Source organism: Exophiala xenobiotica (assembly GCF_000835505.1).
Source record: "Exophiala xenobiotica strain CBS 118157 unplaced genomic scaffold supercont1.2, whole genome shotgun sequence".
Classification (NCBI taxonomy): domain Eukaryota; kingdom Fungi; phylum Ascomycota; class Eurotiomycetes; order Chaetothyriales; family Herpotrichiellaceae; genus Exophiala; species Exophiala xenobiotica.
The window spans coordinates 4,209,549-4,229,377 of record NW_013562493.1 but is presented as its reverse complement, the minus strand read 5'-3'; the positions used below and the strand labels follow the sequence as shown (position 1 = coordinate 4,229,377).

Sequence of the window (19,829 nt, the reverse complement as noted above, 5' to 3'; positions counted from 1 at the left end):
GAAAAGATACCTGTTTTTGATCGAGTAGAAGTCGACGAGATATAGAGAAACGGGGAGCAAAGGTAAGAAGAGGGTGAGGGAGGGTTTTAAAAGCGGCACGGTCGGGGTGGGCCACACGTGAGCTCCCTGCGGTTTTGCGTCCAGCCAATCCCAACGCGGTCCCTCAACTTTTTCTGCTGGCCATTCCATCATCGACTACTGTGTATAGATGCGGACAACAGTACGCAGTCTCTTGCGTGCCTTGTTGTCCACCGATCGATGGAAGACATCTTCATCTTCAGCTTCAATGGTCGGCCGCGATGACATCTACCTTAATGCAGAGCTACCCAGTGCGTTTTGGCGGGCGGCCTCATACCAGACCATCCTAGTCACGTCCGCCGTCGCTCGCGCCTTTCTCTACGGCCTGAACAAAACCGAAGTCCACGGCCTCCCTCGCTTTCTCGACCTTTTGAAATCCCGCTCCGACTACAGAACCCGTCGCAAAGGCCTCCTGACCGTGTCCAACCACATCTCCGTCATCGATGACCCTCTAATATGGGGCGTCCTGCCTCTTTCTTTTGCCGCCTTCCACGGCTACATGAACCACCGCTGGTCCTTCGGCAGCCACGACATCTGCTTCCAGAATGGCCCTCTGTCACACTTCTTCACGCTCGGCCAAGTCCTGCCCATCCATCGCAGTGCCCACTCTCCCTATGGCGGGCCCTTCCAAGCCACCATGACTGAGGGCGTGCGGCTCTTCTCCAAGATCTCGACCCAGAACGCCGCCCTCTGCCCGCTGAACAACCCGCGCTTCCATTCCGCATACCATAGCCCGTCGTGGCCCAGAGACTGCGTCGACCCCTTCTCCGATACCCTCCCTGTGCCTGCGTACCCCTCCCAACCGAGTGATGTGCGGTGGTATCACGCTCCGTCTCGGTACGCCAGCAATGCGTATGGTTGGGTCCATATCTTCCCTGAAGGCAAGATCCACCAAGCTCCGGATCAGACGATGCGATATTTCAAATGGGGGGTGGCGAGACTGATCCTCGAACCGCTCGAAGCTCCAGACGTAGTGCCTATATTCATCGAGGGGACTGACCAGATCATGCACGAGAGCCGGACATTCCCAAGGTTCCTACCCAGAATAGGCAAGAAAGTCACCGTCACATTCGGCAGGGAACTTGATGTCGAGGGGACATTTGGGGATCTGCGGAAACGGTGGCGCGAGCTAGCTGACAAGGACGCCAAAGAGAGAGGCAATCCCGAGTGGGACGAGATTATGCTGGGCATTGTGCCAGAGGGTTTGACAAATCATCCAGAAGCCATTGAATTGAGGAAGGAGTGTACAAAGCGAGTTAGGGATGCGGTGCTCGAAGTACGACGGTCCCGCGGTCTTCCCGATGAAGACCCCAAGTCGGGTGTGGCCGAAACTTGGCTGAAAGAAGGCGGAAAGAGAGAAGGCAAGATGGACGACGGAAGTTGGGTCAAGGATACATAGACTCCCAACAAGACTAAGCCATAGACAAAAACGGAGAATCCCAGCGCGAGGCTGGGAGATTTGAAGAGAATCGCGCTGCCTCTACATCGACCGCCCAAGTTGATTGCAAAATGCAATCTGGCCATTCGTAGTAGATGACTGTGAAAGATCAGGGTATCCAATGACCATCATGCCAAGCCTAGTCCAACAAGACGCCTTCGCTCATAGAGGTACCAACCCGTTCCTCTCCAAGACCTGATATTTCGTGCCCCATGCCTCAAATCCAATATGAATACATTGGCCGTTCCCATCATCGATATCGAAAACCCGAAATACCCAAGTCATGTCACCAGCTATCCAACCTTCAAGCCTCAATCTGCTCACTCTCCTGCGAAGCCATGGCAGCCGGATCATCACCGGGACTCGTCTCCGCCCACGAGCCCCACAGTCCTCTCTTTGCGCGAATCCTTAGGGGAAGACCGATCCCCTTGTCATAGGCCTGATCGACTTTGATAGCGTCCTTGGTCGCGAGCACAAGCACCTCAAAGAACATCTTGGTCGCGTCCTCTTTACTCGTCCGGCCTTCTGGAACCAGCTCCGTCAGCAATACAGACTTCTTCGCAGGTGACGAAGTCTGAGATCCGTCTGGTCCGCCTAGTCGATCCCGCAGCAAATGGACAGCATGTTTAGTGCCGAGCGATACGGGCCCGCTGTCCGCTGGATGGACAAGTGGTATAGTCGTGTCATCGAAGGTGTCGTCGCCGCCAAAAATACCTTCATCGTCTTCTCCGGGAACGATATCCTCCAGCGCTGGTCCACCTTCGCTTAGGAGTGGTTGGACACCGTCATCAGCTGGAATCCCAGGAAGTTGGGCCTCGGGTTCCTCGATTTGCACGCCTTCGTCCTCCATATCGTCATCCGGACCTTCAAGTCGTGGTGACTTTTCGCTGTGCTCGTCCTCGCTGAGACCGCCAATGCCACTATCCCGCTTGCGCTTGCGTTCCCCTGACCTCGTCATAGTGTCAAAGGACAGCAAGCCTTGCAATTCGGGTGCCCAGTTTCTTGAACGGCCATCATTCATTGCATTTCGGACGAAGTCGCCGTTCTTTTGCATGTCCATGAGTGTAAGCAGGACGGGATCTCGAGGTAGGAAAGACGGAGTACGGAGGATTTTGGATCGATCTTCTGCTTGAGCCTTGATTTGCTTGTTGTGCAGCACTGTTTCGACATCGGGTGCAAGAGGCTTCTGTCTTCGACTCTTCTGGCGCTGATGGGCGACGACTTCTTCGATATCTTCTTCCGTGTTCAGATTCTGGAAAGTCTGATCCAATGCACGCAGCATGTCCGACCCAGCTTCCGAAAATGGGGATCCCGGGGCTCTACCACGGGCTTCTTCGGCAGCTTGTCGCAATTGCAGCGTTTCGTCGTCCCCAAAGGCCAATGGCTCATCAGGTTCTGGAAGGGCCACGTCGTCCGGAGCAGGCAAGTCAGCGTCGTCGGCCATAGGAATGTCTTCACCGAGATCCAGGTTCAGATCGTCGTCGTCGTGGATGAGGCCTTCTTCGCCGAATATTTGGTCGTTGTCGGGTTTTGGAGTAGGTGCATCTCGTCCAACGTTCATGCTCACGGTCGTGTCATTAAAGTCCATCTCATCGCGGTCTCCAAATTCCAGATTCAGTTCTTCGTCGTTATATAGCGGCTCTTCTCCAGGCGTCAACATAGACTGTGTACTGCTGAGCTGTGGGTTGAGACTGCTAGTCCAATCGTCCTCCATATCTTGCGTCTGTGCGCCAGGAAGAGCTGGTTGTTGTGTCAGGGGAAAGGCGAAGTCCATAGTCGAAAATAGGTCGTCAATGGTGAGCAATTCCGGGAGATTGAGGTCGACAGCGGTTGTCGCATGAGCAGGCAAATCATGGCTATATGTGGATTTGAAGGTCTATGCCGGTTAGAGAGCGAAGAAGCCGGAGTATCTCGAACTTACCATTCTAATCTTGATGAGTGTCTCATTGCAATCGTCCAGCAAATATCTCGCTTGTCTTCCATAGATGCGCACCACACCAAGCATAAGTTGTCCACTGAGTCGCAAAGCCATAGGCTCGTCCCCCCGGTCTACAATTGCTCCTACACTGCTCTGGATGTCCGATTGGAGGATTTGCGACTTTGAAAGCTTTCGTTCGACATTTGACGCGAGCCAGACGCGAGCCAGAGGCCCGGTCTTGGCTAGTAATGACGAATCGTAGAACATGGAGGATCAAGATCTTGTATTTGCAAGAGACGATCAGACAGACATCAGGTTTTGTCGGCGTTGGTTTTCAGGATCGAGGACAGTGAGGTTCGGGACAGCCTGACGCGTCCAGCGGTGGTTGGTTTGGTGTTGCTTGCAGCGAGAAAAGTGTCGGAACAAGTAGACGACTGCAGAAGCAATAATATCGCGATGAATCGACGCAAGAGTAAGAGACGCGCACCGTGTGGGAATAGAGGATTATTGAGATACGAAAGAGGTGGTTGGTGACGAGGAGGAGGTGAGTGGCTGGAATGGGAGAATGCGATCAATGCGTAGTTGGTTCATCGTTGGTTGATCCAGTTCGGCAGCCAATGTTAGGCTGCGTCGGAACACTTGCCCTTTACGCGACTCTACCCATATTCTCCGGCGCTTGCGTCACTAACGTTCATCTAGTCGCTTAACTTAGAAGACCAGACTTTGTGGGAAATGAGCCTGGCTCTTTGGGACTGTTACTCCGTACTCATAGCAAATTGCACTTGATCGTTGTTCTCGCTCTCACTCACTCACTTACGGCTGCACCTGTATTTACCAGTACCCTTATGCGGCAGGCTATGTATTGAGTGGGGATGGCCTGTCACCTACAGTACTAGCACAATGAAATCATGTCAAAACCATCGGTCCTTGCGCTACCTGTCTTCAATGCAGAAACCGCACCCGGCAGTCGACCTCGAACCCCGGCACGTGTCCCTGGGACATCATCCTCGATAACCTCCGTATATTCTCTCCTCAGTCCTCAGCACACTGCAGACCGGTTACAGACATCCCTCGCGCAGGGTCTGTCGCAACGCGAAGCGCACACGAGACTCGGGAAAGACGGGCCAAATGAACTGCCACATGAAGAGGAGGAGCCACTGTGGTTGAGGTTCTTAAAGCAGTTCAAAGAAACACTGATCCTTTTGCTGCTTGGCTCAGCTGCGGTCTCATTGTTCATCGGCAACAAAGATGACGCTGTCAGCATTGCGCTTGCGGTCACCATCGTGGTCACAGTCGGCTTTGTCCAGGAGTACAGATCAGAGAAATCGCTCGAGGCACTGAATCGCTTGGTGCCCCATCACGCTCATGTCAGGCGCGCTGGGGCGCCACCAGGAGCTCAGGCGAGAAGTAATGAGGAAGATGAGGAAATCGAGTTGGAGCCGTTGGCTAATGGCACACCAAAAGCGTCCAAGACAATACCCGCTTCCCAACTTGTGGTTGGGGACTTGGTTCTTTTTCACACTGGCGATCGCATACCGGCTGATATCAGAATCACACACTCTTCGGATCTGTCGATTGATGAATCCAACTTGACCGGTGAAAATGAGCCCGTGGAAAAGCATGCAGCAGCATTGGACCGACCGGCTCACGTATTCCAGCATCATGGCACGCCGGAGCCCTACAATGCAGCCGGAACAGTTGGAGCTGATGTCCGTCTCAATGAGCAGCACAACATCGCATTCATGGGCACTTTGGTCCGTTCTGGCTATGGCGAGGGCATTGTCATTGCAACAGGAGGAGCAACTGAGTTTGGAACCATTTCTTTGTCACTGCAGGAGATCGAGGCCCCGAGGACACCTCTACAGCAGTCCATGGATCTGCTAGGCAAGCAACTCAGTTACATGTCGTTCGTTGTTATTGGGATCATCATGGTGATCGGGCTTCTTCAGGGGAAGAAACCCCTTGACCTCTTTACGATCGGCGTATCCTTAGCAGTGGCTGCAATACCCGAGGGCCTCCCCATCATCGTCACCGTGACTCTGGCTCTCGGAGTCTTGCGAATGGCCAAGCGAGGAGCAATTGTTCGTAAACTGCCCAGTGTTGAGACACTAGGCTCGGTCAACGTTGTCTGCAGCGACAAGACAGGCACATTGACTCTCAATCACATGACGGTCACGAAGCTATGGCACTTTGACATGCCTCTGCCCTCCACGATTGACACCGCTGCCGAACCCTCTGCCGCTACAAGGGCGATGCTACGCATTGGCAACATTGCAAATCATGGGCGCTTGTCCCAGAACAGCTCCGGAACTCCCGCAACGGCCGCTTCCGCTGCAGTACTTTCTTCTATGAGAGATTTATCAGCAACAACCACTAAAAGCCGATGGCTTGGACAACCGACCGATATTGCTATGCTTGATTTGTTGGATGCATACGGGGAGGATGACGTTCGCGATAAAGTCGGGCATCGAACAAACGAGACGCCTTTCAGTTCGGAACGAAAGTGGATGGGTGTTGTCATTGCCAGTGCTTTGGGAGAGCTGACGAATGGGACCGGTAATGGTACTGAGACAGCATTCATGAAAGGATCTCTTGAACAAATTCTCAGTCGATCCGATACCTATCTGACCAGAGACGGGCAGGAGGTCATTCTAGATGAAACCCGTCGACGCCTTGCAAACGATGCCGCAAGGGTGATGGCCGAGGAAGGGCTGAGAGTCATTGCCTTCGCCAGTGGGGCTATCAGAAGCAAGCACAGGCAAAACAGCAGGAGCTCGACTCCAGCTGGTGGAGAGAAGCAGTCAACCAATGGCGATGTCTTCACTGGCCTATGTTTTGCTGGTCTGGTTGGCATGAATGATCCACCTCGAAAAGATGTCCACAGGTCAATCCGTAGGCTCATGAATGGAGGAGTCAAAGTCATCATGATCACAGGTGATGCTGAGACGACAGCAGTGGCAATCGGCAAAAAGCTGGGGATGCCGCTCAACCCATCTTCATCAGCCTTGATGTCTGTTCTGCGAGGTGATGAGCTTGATCGGATGTCTGAACAAGAATTATCCGAAGCTATTGGCAAAACCACAATTTTCGCTCGAACAAGTCCAGACCACAAGATGAAGATCATTCGAGCTCTGCAGGCTAGAGGAGATGTGGTTGCCATGACTGGAGATGGAGTCAACGATGCACCGGCGTTGAAGAAGGCCGACATTGGCATCGCAATGGGCATGCTTGGAACGGATGTTGCCAAAGAGGCCGCGGACATGATTCTGACCGATGATGATTTTTCGACCATCCTTCGCGCTATCGAACAGGGCAAGGGTATCTTCTACAACATTCAGAACTTTATCACCTTTCAATTAAGCACAAGTGTGGCGGCATTGACGTTGGTATTGTTGAGCACAATGTTTGGCTTTAAGAACCCACTCAATGCTATGCAGATTCTCTGGATTAGTAAGTCGGCCTGTTCGGCCGTTTCTGCGGTGACTGACTTAGACTAGATATCCTCATGGATGGTCCTCCTGCTCAATCCCTTGGAGTCGAACCTGTGGATCCTCGGGTGATGAATCAGCCTCCGCGACCTCGGAATGCCAACGTGCTAACAAAACGCCTCATTCGTCGCGTTCTTACTCAAGCATTCATCATCATGATGGGTACCATCACCATCTACATCCGAGAAATGGTCGACATCGACGATCCAAATACTACCGATGGCGCTGGGACACCTCTTCACAGTCGTGTGGTGACGAAACGCGACACTACAATGACCTTTACCACATTTGTGCTTTTCGACATGTTCAATGCTCTCACATGCCGATCAGAGACCAAATCTGTCTTGTTCGGCGAAATCAAACTCTTTGGGAATAAAATGTTCAATTATGCCGTGGCAGGCAGTCTTGCGGGACAGCTTTGCGTGATATATCTCCCTTTCTTGCAGCGAGTCTTCCAAACGGAAGCTCTTGGATTGTGGGACATTATCTGGCTGGTGTGTATAACGAGCACTGTCTTCTGGGTGGATGAGTTGAGGAAATGGACTGAGAAAAGGCGAGCTTCAGGGCAGTTGCCGAGTGTTGGGTATTCGGCCAGTGTATAGACATCACCCAAGCAGGCCTGGTGCATGCTTAGACGTTCAGGCCGGCGCTGCAATCTCGCAGTATTCTGTATACATACGTGAAGACCTAGATCATCAAACATTCTATACTTTGAGCTTTGGTGCTGGCTTTGACTGCTTTAGCCGGCGTTGCACAATAGCCTGAGTGCGTACAGTAAGGCTGACTACGGGTAGGCACGGCGAGGCTCGCTTTCAAGGCTGGTGTAAGTTGCTCTCCGATTGGCGGGGCGAAGCGAATACTATCGGTAGACTCATCATTTACGGAGTAACACGACGACAAACTCAACTCGAGTTGACTCGCAGTTTCCCAGCACGACCACGAACTCTTGCTGTGATCACTCAAACGCCCGTCGGGACTTGTACGCTGCTCGGCAAGCAGGAATCATCGCTCCCCCAGATACTGACGTTCCAAACCATCTGGCGGATGAGAATTTGATTTGGGTGGAACAAATTCGAGATAACAATCGCACAAACTTTTCCTGGCCTTACGGTCGCAAAACCGCAACCCACTCGTCGCTTTAATCAACACCGAATAGTACGCAGTCACGATTCTACAGACACTCACAAGGAAGACGGAGACGGAGATGCCATCAAACGGTTCCAGAGAGCCTTATGCGGGCCCGGAATCCGGTCCTGAACTGCCTTTTCCGATAAGGCTTCAAGGCCCAGTGATTCATGGGTTCGGCCGGGGTAGTAAAGAGGTACGTTGCCGTCTGTCTCCTTTTTCATGTGTTCTCTTGTGTTCATCTTGCTCTTGTTTTCCCCGGGATTCGGCAACGTCTGCAGGGTGTGAGGCATCGTCCTCCGTGGAGTGACACGCTCGCTGGGGCACGCTCCTTGAGTTTGGGAAAAGTATTTTGCACGATCGGGCGAGGAAGGCTTTGTATCTGGATCTGTCCGCCCTTACGAGATCCACGTCTATCGGAGTTGCGTATGGACGTACGTTCGTCGAGATCGGCATTGGCTCCTCAGATTCCTCGGACTCCAGATCCAGACCCAGATCCAGATCCTACTTACAACCAGGCGCGAGGGATCTGCACATCAAACGAGTGCGCCTCACTCAGCCTGGGACATGAAGTCCAGTTCCATTCCTCGAATATCTCATTCCCAATCTATCCCACACCTTCAACCGTCTTACCCATAAAATGGGCCATCAAAACCACACCATCTTCCTTCCTTTTCAGGCTCCAAATCACCGCCCCCCTCCCCCAGGCGGGTTCCCAGCGGAACAATCTCAATCTCCATCTCCAGCTGTCTGCGGAAAACGATCTGGAGTCATAACATACGCCCATTGCTTTACCTACTAGTTACTAGCAGTCAGGGACTCTCACTTACTCTCGCTCCCCCTTTTTCCAGCTCGGCATTCCTACCGCCAACATCCCGCCTTCGGGCCTATCCTCGCACCCGGACCTTTCATCCGGCGTATATTACGGCTTCGTCGGGCTCTCGCTGTCCTCGTCCACCGACACCACGTCCTCCTCGATCACCGTCTACCCGGCCGTCCTGAGCATCGGCTACAATCCATTCTACAAGAACGCGATGCGCAGCGTCGAAATCCACATCCTGCACCGCTTCGCGCACGACTTTTACGGCGCGGCCTTGAACCTGCTTATCCTGGGCTTCATCAGGCCCGAGTACGACTACACCAGTCTCGAGGCGTTGGTCGAGGACATCAAGGTTGACTGCGAGGTTGCTCGTAAGTTTCTCACCTTTACTCTTTTGTTTTGTCTTTTTCTTTCCCCTTTGCAAACGATTTCTATCTGCGTACCTCCACCTCCGCCTCCGCCTCCAACCCTCCTCTCGCCGGGCCGCTCTTTTCCCCTTCTAAGACAGCAAGAGCCGAAAATATGCTGACAAGTGGAGCCCGCAGAGCGGAGTTTACAGAGAGAAGCATACGAGAGGTTCAAGGCTGAACCTTGGCTCAAGGACTTTGAATGGATGAAATCGACCGACACCGAGAACGTGGAGAAGGAGGTCCTGAAGAAGGATTGAACTAGAGCCGACGTGATGAGAACGACTGACACAAGACTTCGCCCCCCGAGAGCTGGAGGGCCGGTACATGACCAAAAGATAGACGTCAACAACGATAGAATTTGTCTGCAAATTGCTCTTGTCTTTCGAGCATGATGGTATAGAAATCTTGCATTTACCACGCAGACAGATAGATGCTGCATCCCTTACAATGTCCGAGGCTATGTCGAACTGTCCCTCCCAGCCAGCGGCAAGATGACACTCGCAATTCCTCACCTAGGTGTAGTTATGCCTTTACCCCGTCCCATTTCGTTCGTAGCTACCGGTGGGTTAGAAGCCATGGAATTAACTCCAATCCCAGTCAACGCAAAAACTTTTGCCGCCTATATACAAGGCAAGAACTGTGATATCGTTAGATCAGATTCCGAATCATCCTGGCTGGGTGGTAGCACTTACATTCATAACAATAAGCATGGGGATATCAAAAACATCCCGTTTGACCGTCCAGCAATATGTGCAGTCGACCTTCCCATCTGCCGAACCCAACTTCTGCATTCCCTTTTCGCCAGAAATGCCATCTTTCTTCACGTCGATTTTGCGGGAATGGCCATCTTGACGGCGACTATCCGTGCCGTTGCTTTTGCCATCGTCATTCCGTGCTTCGGCTTCAGCGTTGAGATTCTGGGCGATTTCATCGTCCTTTGTTCGGTATTTCAGGAGCTTGCCCCTTCCGAGCACGCTGCCACGACTGTCGCCAAAGGCAAGCCTGGCGAAGTCTTCGTAGAATTGCACGACCGAGTCATCGTCCAGCAACTCGGCAAGTAGCACCGGCTGCGTTCGTTTCTCGCCGTTTTCTGTCTCAGCAACGTTCCGCTGTGTCGGCGTGTTGAAACCTGTCGTCCTTGATGCAGTATTGCTACCAGATCCGCCGGCAGGAGTGGACCCCGAATGCCCCCGGTTCACGTTGAGATTTGGAGATCGACCAAGCAGGACACTCTTGGTCCAGCCCGTGAGTATCTGGAATTCTTTGCCCACAGCTGCGATCTCGCCCGTCCTTCGGGCAACAATGGTTGGAGTCCCCACCCCTTCAATGAACCCTTCATACTCCCATAGCGTCCGTTGAAAACATTTCTCCATGAAAATAAGGTCTTCCCGATTCAAAGTCTTGGTAGTAGCAATAAACGAAGGCCGGATCGACGCCAACGATTTTGCAATCGCAAGCGTCTTGGAGGGATGCGTGGCGAACCGTTTCTGTAAGTAGGCAACCAGAGTATGAAAGCCAGCAGTGTACGAGTGAGGTTGAGTAACGGACGTGTAGATTGAGGATGGATCTCGAGGTCGTTTCAATGACTTGACTGGCAATTGAGACTTCGCCTTGAGTTGTGGAGTGGAAATAGGTGGTGGCTGCCGAAGTCGATTATCGGAAGCACTGTTCGACTGGTTCAGATACCCATTCTCCACGCTCGTCGGAGGAACTTGCAGGCCTTGGTTAGTCAAGAGGGGAGAATCTTCAAACTTGACACCGTTGCTGGGGGTGCCATTGGTATCGGGAGAAGTCCAATGGGCAGCACTCGATTCTATTGTGAAGGCATTCGGCGCCATATGACGATTGTGAGCACCATACGGGTCAGTACTGTTGTTGGACCAGTCGGACAGCATCGTTGCTTCGTTGTAAAGCTGATGACGAGCGGTGGGGCTCTCACTGAAGCTTCCTAGGGGCATTCGGTACTGTTGCGTCATAGAGCCTCGATGGGTGGCCGTGTCGCTGGGAGGTGTCTCGCCGGCGTTTGTTGCCATGTGTCCAAGCATACCAAACTCCAGCGCACCATAGTGATTGCCAAAATTCATGCTTGCAATATCGAAGTTGAACATAGACGGGTCATCATAGCCTGTGCCAGGCCAAGGAGCGGCATTCATTCCATTGGCAGCTGATTGCTCCTGGCCGAGGACGGGACTCTGCAAATGTACCTGTGTTGTGATGCCGCTAAAGTTGTTATTCAGTGGTGATTGCTGGGAAAAACTTGCAGCGCTCATGCTCCGTTCGTGCACCAACGGAGGAGGCATCTGCTGCGAGGAATTCTGAAAGCCGTTGAAGGTTTGCGGCTGCTGGAAGAAAGGCTGTTGTGGAGACGTATCAGTGGTGATGGTTGAACTTCTTTTCGTGGCAGGGTGATTGAAGAGATTTCCAGCAACACCAGGCATGAGAGCCTCGTTCGGAGCGTCATGTAGATATTTTGCCTTCTTCCTGACTCCATCCTGGCAAGCATCTTGCAGACCCCGTTTGATGCACCTCTGACATGGGCGTTCATCACCTATACATACTCATCAGCATCGCAACATTCTTGACAGCCGATTTACACCTACCACAAGTCAAATGAGCACGCTGGCAGGCGTAACATGCTCTGCGGGCCTTCTTCCGTCTAGGACGGGAAGGATCTTTTGGATTGGTGGATGTCGAACCGTTCGGTTTGGGCTTCTCGTCCCTGGGTTGTCGTTCGGCCATGATATCCTGAACGTGTTCGGTGCCACTGTCTTCGGGAGAGGCCGAACGAGAGTGGCCATCTTCGACATCAGAGGCCGTCATGATGTTATAAGTAGACCATCAAGGAGTGCCAGATCATGCAGGCTGCACAAGGGCTCGCACGAAGACGCCAACAGTGACACGACACCGAAAAATGGGTCCTCCTGGCTTGAAGCAATGACCCAGTTGACAGGCGGTGTTCATGCAAACCCGGCGATCAAGACCAGGCGGTATCCCAGCAGATGCAGAATCACGTCGAGCCGGCGCAGTAGCAAGTAATGGAGCCCCCAAGTGTGTGGTTCTTCTCAGCGACGCCGGGTGAGCGCAGGTCGAGTGTGTTGTGGTGAAAGCTCGTTGCTTCTGTAAGACGGCGGGCGCAGGAGTCGAAGCCGACAGGAGGGCGTTGAATTTTCACGGCAGATATGGTGTCAACAGAGAGGTGACTGGTGTAGCACGACTTTGTCAGGTAGGACAGAGGCAGACAGTGCTCGAATGGTGTTTGGTGTTTCGCTGGAAAGAGGACAGGCGGCGGACGTGGGGAAATGTTGCTACGAGGAGAAGAGGCCTAAGTCGCACAGCAAGGAATCGAGGTATTTCGGTCTGCAGTGAAAGGTACGGGGAGTCGGTGACTGAGAAGAAGATCGTCAATGGATGACTGCGAGGTGCAGGTTGTGTAGAGTCCTATATGACTTGGTGCGCACAAGACAGGCTTGAGGCTTTCGATTGCGATGGTGGAGGAGAGTTTGTGGCTCGGCCTTTCGAAAATGCGGGCGGAGGGCTCGCAATGGTTATTCGGCAAGGCGCGAGAGGCGGGCACCGGTACTGGCACTGAGTCCTAACTGGCGCTGGGCGCTGGGCGGGCTTCAAGGCCAAATCTCCCAGACCTTCGGATGCGGAGGCGGCGATGGAGGAATGGACAATAATGGGGGTATCCGAGGCCAACCAGGCCAACCAGGCGAACCAATGTGGCGCTGTCACCATTCAGCTTCACCACCTGCAAGACTCGTATCAAATATCGAGGACAACCAGATCCGATCTAGATATCGTTTCCACCTGCAAGATCATGTCCTCATTTTCCAGTCGGTGAATCACGCATGCAAATGAGAAATGCTTTGTGCGAGGAGAAAAACCCAGATCTAAGTACTGCAGCCACCAAAGTAGAAGACTTGTTGGTACAATAAGTCAGCCAAATAGAAATCACGGGCCTGCGGGTTGGTGGGCTAAAAATCAAACAGAACAGAGCTAACAAAGCAGTCCCTTCATCTTAGTTCTGCGCCCACATCCTCTACCTATGAGGAGGAGCCAGCTTAGAAGGGCTCCCTCACAGATTCTGTTCTATGTAGATGTATTCCCTTCCTGACGACAAAGCATCTTTCACAGGACGGCGATACTGGCTCGCTGGATACCCAGGCCCATCATCATCCTCCCTCCCCCCATCTCCCGCCGAAAATTGCCCTCGAGCCCGTCAATGTTCTGTGCCGCGGCACGTTCCCCACAAATTCGCTACGAGTACCTTAGTTCGTGCCTAAAAGAGAACCTAGTTAGTAAATCCCTTTGGGGCTCTTCACCACTGGCTCGATGGGTCGAATTCAGTAGAGCATGTGGTATCTGAGGCTCCCTTGTCGATGCATCAGGACCGCGCAGGGTCCCTGCTCATCGAAGACGCCATAAAATCGATTCCGTCTCGCAGCTCCTGAAGATCGAAGAGGCGGGTACAATGATGGAGACGGACAGGACGGAGTACCTAGCGCCATCACCCTGGCCACAAGCCTGGCGCCCTCCATTCTTCTACGTACGAGGCTGCCCGATTCTGCCCGAACCCCATCGGATTTTTGCGGGAAAGGCTCAGCACGACCATGGTCAGATGGGTCCCAAGCAGGCAGGCCGAGAACGTCGCAGCAGGTATATGTGATATAGTATATTGCTGGTCATGCTCAGCGTAAGTATCTGTCCATGACCCAGAATATGAACACCGTCGGACAACGCAACCGAGGACACTGTAGCACAGCTCCCGGTTTCTACACCGACAAAATCAGTCGCACGTGTCCTGGGACCTGATACCTCCTGGCCTATGTAAGTTTCCTGAAGCAGGCACTGCATGCATGCATGCATGTGTGTGTGTGTGTGTGCGCGCTACACTGCCCCTTGCACCAGCTCCTCCAAACAATTCTCCTATCTGCATTGCCAATCCAGATCTTGCCACGTTCCAGTCTTGACCGCAGAGCCTTATGCCACGCCATCCCAGTCGATTCTGCACAACATCAAACAAGCGACTGTCATGCACCCAAACAATCTCTCGTTGCTATCACAGCTGCATACGACATGATGCCATGGTTTCGACTTCCGACAGGAGACAAGGACAACCCTCCTGAAAAATCTCCCGCATAGCAAAGCAAAACAGCAACTGGAACGGGAGATTGATTCCTCGCCTCAGCTGCACCGTACCTATCAGCATGATGCACTCTGTTCGTATTAATGCGAGCTGGTCTTGGAAGGTCGGCCGCGATCTGAATATTGTCGGTACATGTAAGTTTATGAAGCACTGATCGACAGCCCATGTAGCTCCGTATCTGCCAAGTATTTGGTGGACAGTGGAGCTCCTCTGGTACTCCTGTTATGATGCCGAAAGGTTGGTAAATCTGCTTTTCTGCCGTAATCTTTTGCCGTAGATGAAGAATAAATACGGAAATGGTGCCAAAGCCAAGCAAAGAAAGCCCAGAAGTGTCGAAGCCCAGTGGAAGTTTAAGTGATTGTACATTTGAATCCCGAATAAAGGGAAAGCACCTGCAAATGAGCTCCGTGCAAACGAGTTGGCCGACAATGCACTTGCTGCGTACAGCGGATACGCCTCAACCAGAAACGTGAAGATCCCGGAAAAGCTCAAAACGGTGCCGAATCCGAAAAAGCCGGTGGCAATAATCGGGACAATCCAGTGGATATGAGAATAGCATGACCAGCCGAACCAGAAGAGTCCTACTGTGCATATCCATGGACCAAAGATAGATGGCGGTAGTCGAAACTCTGGCTCCGACGTACGCTCGCCAGTCCGCCTCTCCGTGTTTCGGAGTAAGCGTAGATAGTTCCACTGCCAGATCGGATCAGAAGCAATAGCGAGCAGCATACCAATGAGGAGACCCAAGAATGAGAGACCAACCTGCCACGTGTTGAAACCATACACCTTGCTGAAGACCAGATTAAAGGCGCCGAAGAACAGGTAGAGTATGCCCAGCAGAATGGACGACAATAAGCAAAGATTGGAGCACATTGGCTCCATGAACAGCAGTAAGAAAGGTCGATACAGCGATCTTACCACGGTCCAGAAGAGCGACTTCTCATACATCTCGATCGGAGCCTTCCATCGGTCATCACCCGTCTCTTTTCGCTTCATTCGTGCTTTCTTCCGCAGCAACACCGGCATGTAGGTCTCCGGCACGAAGATCGTGATGATGACGAGCATCACGCCCGCCCAGATCAGGAGGACATAGTAAGACCATCGCCAAGAGGTATTGTAGTTGATAAAGCCACCAATTATAGGCCCTAAGCCAGGGCCGATCATCGGGCTTGCAGTATAAATCATCATCGGGGCCTGAAGTTGCTCGCGGCTGAACATGTCGCCGACCGTGCCTCCCGCAACGGACAGAAAGGCACTCCCCGAGAAGCCGTCCAGAAAACGGAAAACCAGCATGGTTTGGATGTTCTTTGCGAGGGCGCACGGAATTAGCCAGATGGTGAAGAAGACATAGGCATATATATAGATGGGTCGACGGCCATAGAACTCGGACAATGGACCCAGAATCATGGGCGAAAGACCCAGCCCAAAGACAAACAGCGTGAGTCCCAACGTAGCGACGAGACGGGAATTGCCAAACTCGGCGTTCATCTGGTCTGTGATGATTATCAGCATCTCTGTACCTAGCGAAGGTCTGGGGCTGGACACACTGACCGTAGGTAATAGTATATAGTGATGACGTGCATGTCACGCACAATGCTCCGAATGCGTTGATCATCACAATCATCCACTTCCTGACTGTACCCATATTCTTGGGATTCATTGGATCATCTGGACCGTCCCATCCGACCTCGAACGCCTTTTCTGCGGAGCTTTCAATGGCCACCTGTTGCTCACCATCCTGATCTTCATTGAAGTATCCGTGGCCGTCAACATGAGACGTATGGGACCGCGTGTGGTGCAGAGAGAGCCTGTCTTGACTTGGGCGGGAGGGTACCGGCGTCAATAATGCTGGCTGTTGCCCAAGAGGCCGCAAATGTCTCTCTTTCTTCTGGGGGTCGTCCAAATGGTCTGCGTCGGCCTGCAGTGAGGCGGTATTCGAAGCTTCCATCATCTTAGTTGAGGCGGACGACGGATCTGGCCAACAGAGAGGCTCTGGACTCTTTCAATCCACTTCACGAAGGAGGCGTCTATCCAAACTCTCTACGCTCGAGCACCATCTCTCAGATGTCTGTGGACAACGCCATGGGCCTCACGATCTGCATTCCCGCGTGGCAAGGAAGCCATGTTTTCAAATATGGCGAGAAGAGAACGAGATTTCTGGGCAGGCATGATTCTGAACTCTTTTTTCTCCAGCGTCCCCAGCACGGCCATGAGAATGTGGAGATGTACGATCTCGTTGAGTGCGAGGATTGTGTCATTGTCATTGGATAAAGATCGGACAAGGCCGGATAAAGCACCGGTTATCGGCACATCATCCGGTCACCAGTCGAGTGTGATTTGTTGTTAAACAATCTGGAACCTTGGGTACCTAGGTATATGTCACGGCGGTGGAGGAGAGCCTGTCACACTGTCAATAGCTCGTACTCGTACCAGGTGTTCGAGAAGGAAGGTGGGAAATTTTCTTTGATAGACCCTGTTCGGAACAAGACAATTAGAAGGCACGAAAATACATTCATCGACCTATATACACCTTTACTGGAAGGTCTGCACATCTGGCATCCTTCCGAGACCACTCCCACTGCCTTTGGATTTTGGGGCAGCTTCCACATCTTCCAGGACGCCGCCGGCACTCCTTTCTCTAACATGTTTTCGTAGCAAGCTTAATATTTCACTTTCTTTCCATCTCTGCGGTACTGGCCTGTAAGCCGGTTTGAATGTTCCGACGGTTTGCGCCCACTCTCCACTTCGCGGAGCTCCTTGCCTCCATGCGTCTGTCTCTTGGGTTTGTCCTGGGTTTGCAGGGGAGGTGTATTCGGTTGTGTCGCTCTTGGTGTCCTTTACAGCTCCCTCAGCATATTCCAACGATGTAGGTGTGTTTGCCGGTGACTGGGTAGCCCAGTAGTATATGTCCCAGTCGTTCTCATCGAGGAAACGATCGTATTGCTCGAGTTCTGACTTGCTCATGGAGGAGAGGTTTTCAGCCGCAAACGTAGAGAGTAGGAGGTCGGACTCTAGCGTCCCTCGCTTCCTGCTTTGGTCTACAATATGTGTTAGCAAAAGTTTTCAGGGTCTGTAGCTCCCACGCGTGCACGGCATTGCACTGGACTGCACCAACATAATAATCTTGCTCGCATCGTAGTCAGGTCTTCACCAGTCCGACGCAGGGGCTCAACTCTGAATGAAATGCCCTCTATTTCGCCAACACCAAATTCTGTCGGGCTTACTTTGCTTGGGTCTCCCGGTTGTGTCCCGCCAGTCATTCTCTCTGTGTTCTCAGGCTTTCGGTCTTTGGGGACATAGTTGGGGTCAACCGAGCTGACGAGATCAGGCGGAGGGCTATCCTTGCCCACAGACGGCATTTCGTTGTGGATGGTCGAGTTGGTGTTGGTCATATGAGGATTCTCTGGCTTTTCTTTTTGGTACTTTCGATGCTCTTCAGCTGTTGATGGGACTCTTTCATTCTCTTTGGTGCTGGGCTCAGAGTAGGTCTTGAAGCGTCGGGACACCAACGGCGTCAAGCCGCGGCCTGCAAGAGTCCGGGCAAAGAGTCGTGTCGGCTGAAGCATGATGGTTAGCAGGACCGGGTATTGAGTCTCGGGGGGAAAGCTGAGGTCGACCAAAGAGTAGGATAGGAATGAAATGATGCACTCGATACGACGATTGGCGACTGCGATTTCTTGACATCATCGATTGGCGGATTTTGCTCTCCGCTTGGCCGTTGTCCATCAAAACACCAATCGTAAGGCACTACTTTGAAAGCTTTCCCTTCTAGAGCGATTAACAAGACTAGTCTTTGATATCTGGAATTATATGTTTCAATGAAGCATTTGCGCTGCTTCTGTCTATCTACAGCCTCCTATACAATGGTGTCGGTTTGTTTCCTAGGATTTCATCAATCTCGCTCATCAGAGTGTCATCAAGTTTGGGAAGCAAGTCCAGAGCCTTCACCGACTTCCATACTTGCTCGACCTTGGAAGCACCCGTGATGGCCGAACTAACATGAGGGTTCTTGAGAACCCAGGCCAGCGCAAGTGTCGCTTGGTCAGTCCCTAGCTTTTCGGCGACTGGCTTCAACTGTTTCACTTGGGTTAAGGTCTTCTGCCATTCTTCGTTCCCGTAACTCTCCCTCTGACTGGTGGTATATCCTTCTGTCGCCTTCGCAATTCTGCTATCCTCGGGGATGCCGTCATTGTACTTGCCCGTGAGAATTCCTGTTTTCAGAGGACTGAAAATGGTCAACCCGAGGCCATAATTCTCGTACAGCAACGCAAATTGCCTTTCCACCTTGTCCCTTGCCAACATGTTGTATTGTGGCTGCTCCATGACAGGACCGATCAGGTTCAGTCTCTCGGCGCACGCCCATGCCATTGCAATCTCTTCGCTGTTCCATTCTGAAGTTCCCCAATAGAAGGCCTTGCCAGTGTTGATGAGGTAATTCATGGCTCGAACAGTTTCCTCGATTGGCGTATTCCTATCCGGCCGATGACAATAAATCAGATCGACATAGTCGAGTTGGAGTCTTTTGAGAGATGCTTCAGTGCCTTCAATGATGTGTTTCCGCGAAAGACCGCCGTTGTTCACGGGATTGTCGCCAAAAGCACCACCCCAGTAGATCTTGGTTGATATGACTAGGTCGTTCCTTTTCCATCCAAATTTCTTGATTGCCTTGCCCATGACCGTCTCAGACTTGCCTTCGGCATAGCCCTCAGCGCAATCGAAGAAGTTGATTCCGGCATCATAGGCTGCTTTCATGCATTCAAAAGCGATGTCTATTGGGTTAACAATGGATGGTGTCGTCAGGGGTCACCACTTACCGTCACCAACCGCACCGCCATATGTAACCCTGGTAGAGCGTCATTAGCATTGCTCTTAAGCTCCAGTCTGCAAAAATCTCACCATCCACCTATAGAGATGATGGAAACCTGGAGACCTGATCGCCCCAGGAACCTATACTGCATCCTAGGCAGACTATCACCGGAAGCAGCCATATTGAAATGTTTGCTAGGAGGTAGTCAAAGACGTAAATTGGCTGTACTCAACAGGAATGAAAGCGCAATAAAGCAGAAATACGACCACCAAATCACAACGGGAAAAGTGCCAGTCAATATATACGATGATCTTGCAGGCATTGATCGCATTTAGCCGGCGATACTCCGTTTCAAATCGGCATTCTTGGTCGCTCTATGCTCCCCGGTTCGTTGAGAACGAGTTCACGGGGGGCGAAGATAAGTCTGCACAACCAGACTGTAATGTACCTTCCTAGTTTGTTGAAGCATATAAAGCCGATTCGTTGGCACAATACTCAGTGGTGTTAGTAGGAGAGATGCACCCCAGAGGTTTCGGTCCCTCGCATGGTGCGGAGTACCCTAATGGCACTGGACATAATAGTCATTGAGTTAGCTT

General features: G+C 52.2%; 8 protein-coding genes across 8 annotated transcripts; 3 read left to right on the top strand and 5 right to left on the bottom strand.

Annotated features, from left to right (window-relative positions):
- Positions 1-286: 286 nt before the first annotated feature.
- Positions 287-1,477, top strand: PV05_03777 (uncharacterized protein; the record flags this gene model as incomplete). Its single annotated transcript, XM_013464453.1, has 1 exon — positions 287-1,477. The coding sequence occupies one exon, from the start codon at positions 287-289 to the stop codon at positions 1,475-1,477; it is 1,191 nt and encodes a 396-aa protein (XP_013319907.1).
- Positions 1,463-3,998, bottom strand: PV05_03776 (uncharacterized protein). The gene is made up of 2 exons (XM_013464452.1): positions 3,438-3,998; positions 1,463-3,392 (listed from the first exon to the last, which is right to left on the bottom strand). The coding sequence occupies exons 1-2, from the start codon at positions 3,699-3,701 to the stop codon at positions 1,821-1,823; spliced, it is 1,836 nt and encodes a 611-aa protein (XP_013319906.1). The 5' UTR covers positions 3,702-3,998; the 3' UTR covers positions 1,463-1,820.
- A 185-nt stretch (positions 3,999-4,183) lies between these two features.
- PV05_03775 (potassium/sodium efflux P-type ATPase, fungal-type) lies at positions 4,184-7,641 on the top strand. The gene is made up of 2 exons (XM_013464451.1): positions 4,184-6,884; positions 6,932-7,641. The coding sequence occupies exons 1-2, from the start codon at positions 4,343-4,345 to the stop codon at positions 7,522-7,524; spliced, it is 3,135 nt and encodes a 1,044-aa protein (XP_013319905.1). The 5' UTR covers positions 4,184-4,342; the 3' UTR covers positions 7,525-7,641.
- Positions 7,642-7,833: 192 nt separating this feature from the next.
- On the top strand, positions 7,834-9,733 carry PV05_03774 (riboflavin kinase). Its single transcript, XM_013464450.1, has 3 exons — positions 7,834-8,243; positions 8,899-9,238; positions 9,413-9,733. The coding sequence occupies exons 1-3, from the start codon at positions 8,127-8,129 to the stop codon at positions 9,532-9,534; spliced, it is 579 nt and encodes a 192-aa protein (XP_013319904.1). The 5' UTR covers positions 7,834-8,126; the 3' UTR covers positions 9,535-9,733.
- PV05_03773 (uncharacterized protein) lies at positions 9,533-12,905 on the bottom strand. The gene is made up of 3 exons (XM_013464449.1): positions 11,878-12,905; positions 9,970-11,825; positions 9,533-9,914 (listed from the first exon to the last, which is right to left on the bottom strand). The coding sequence occupies exons 1-3, from the start codon at positions 12,095-12,097 to the stop codon at positions 9,897-9,899; spliced, it is 2,094 nt and encodes a 697-aa protein (XP_013319903.1). The 5' UTR covers positions 12,098-12,905; the 3' UTR covers positions 9,533-9,896.
- Positions 12,906-13,950: 1,045 nt separating this feature from the next.
- Positions 13,951-16,549, bottom strand: PV05_03772 (uncharacterized protein). The gene is made up of 2 exons (XM_013464448.1): positions 15,978-16,549; positions 13,951-15,919 (listed from the first exon to the last, which is right to left on the bottom strand). Exons 1-2 carry the CDS (start codon positions 16,375-16,377, stop codon positions 14,649-14,651), a joined length of 1,671 nt encoding a protein of 556 aa, XP_013319902.1. The 5' UTR covers positions 16,378-16,549; the 3' UTR covers positions 13,951-14,648.
- A 339-nt stretch (positions 16,550-16,888) lies between these two features.
- PV05_03771 (uncharacterized protein) lies at positions 16,889-18,068 on the bottom strand. Its single transcript, XM_013464447.1, has 2 exons — positions 17,542-18,068; positions 16,889-17,464 (listed from the first exon to the last, which is right to left on the bottom strand). Exons 1-2 carry the CDS (start codon positions 17,990-17,992, stop codon positions 16,959-16,961), a joined length of 957 nt encoding a protein of 318 aa, XP_013319901.1. The 5' UTR covers positions 17,993-18,068; the 3' UTR covers positions 16,889-16,958.
- Positions 18,069-18,226: 158 nt separating this feature from the next.
- Positions 18,227-19,488, bottom strand: PV05_03770 (uncharacterized protein). Its single transcript, XM_013464446.1, has 3 exons — positions 19,323-19,488; positions 19,241-19,269; positions 18,227-19,195 (listed from the first exon to the last, which is right to left on the bottom strand). The coding sequence occupies exons 1-3, from the start codon at positions 19,412-19,414 to the stop codon at positions 18,273-18,275; spliced, it is 1,044 nt and encodes a 347-aa protein (XP_013319900.1). The 5' UTR covers positions 19,415-19,488; the 3' UTR covers positions 18,227-18,272.
- Between the last annotated feature and the right edge of the window lie 341 nt (positions 19,489-19,829).

Bases quoted from the DNA above. Each gene is read 5' to 3' on its own strand.
- PV05_03776 (XM_013464452.1), bottom strand. From the start codon at position 3,701: ATGTTCTACGATTCGTCATTACTAGCCAAGACCGGGCCTCTGGCTCGC. The intron at 3,393-3,437 runs GTAAGTTCGAGA...TAACCGGCATAG, and splicing joins CACTCATCAAGATTAGAATG to ACCTTCAAATCCACATATAG.
- PV05_03775 (XM_013464451.1), top strand. From the start codon at position 4,343: ATGTCAAAACCATCGGTCCTTGCGCTACCTGTCTTCAATGCAGAAACC. The intron at 6,885-6,931 runs GTAAGTCGGCCT...GACTTAGACTAG, and splicing joins TATGCAGATTCTCTGGATTA to ATATCCTCATGGATGGTCCT.
- PV05_03774 (XM_013464450.1), top strand. From the start codon at position 8,127: ATGCCATCAAACGGTTCCAGAGAGCCTTATGCGGGCCCGGAATCCGGT. The intron at 8,244-8,898 runs GTACGTTGCCGT...CCCTTTTTCCAG, and splicing joins TCGGCCGGGGTAGTAAAGAG to CTCGGCATTCCTACCGCCAA. The intron at 9,239-9,412 runs GTAAGTTTCTCA...TGGAGCCCGCAG, and splicing joins GGTTGACTGCGAGGTTGCTC to AGCGGAGTTTACAGAGAGAA.
- PV05_03773 (XM_013464449.1), bottom strand. From the start codon at position 12,097: ATGACGGCCTCTGATGTCGAAGATGGCCACTCTCGTTCGGCCTCTCCC. The intron at 11,826-11,877 runs GTAGGTGTAAAT...GAGTATGTATAG, and splicing joins GCGTGCTCATTTGACTTGTG to GTGATGAACGCCCATGTCAG.
- PV05_03772 (XM_013464448.1), bottom strand. From the start codon at position 16,377: ATGATGGAAGCTTCGAATACCGCCTCACTGCAGGCCGACGCAGACCAT. The intron at 15,920-15,977 runs GTCAGTGTGTCC...TAATCATCACAG, and splicing joins ACTATATACTATTACCTACG to ACCAGATGAACGCCGAGTTT.
- PV05_03771 (XM_013464447.1), bottom strand. From the start codon at position 17,992: ATGCTTCAGCCGACACGACTCTTTGCCCGGACTCTTGCAGGCCGCGGC. The intron at 17,465-17,541 runs GTTGGTGCAGTC...CACATATTGTAG, and splicing joins GATGCGAGCAAGATTATTAT to ACCAAAGCAGGAAGCGAGGG.
- PV05_03770 (XM_013464446.1), bottom strand. From the start codon at position 19,414: ATGGCTGCTTCCGGTGATAGTCTGCCTAGGATGCAGTATAGGTTCCTG. The intron at 19,270-19,322 runs GTGAGATTTTTG...ACGCTCTACCAG, and splicing joins ATCATCTCTATAGGTGGATG to GGTTACATATGGCGGTGCGG. The intron at 19,196-19,240 runs GTAAGTGGTGAC...TTAACCCAATAG, and splicing joins TGGCGGTGCGGTTGGTGACG to ACATCGCTTTTGAATGCATG.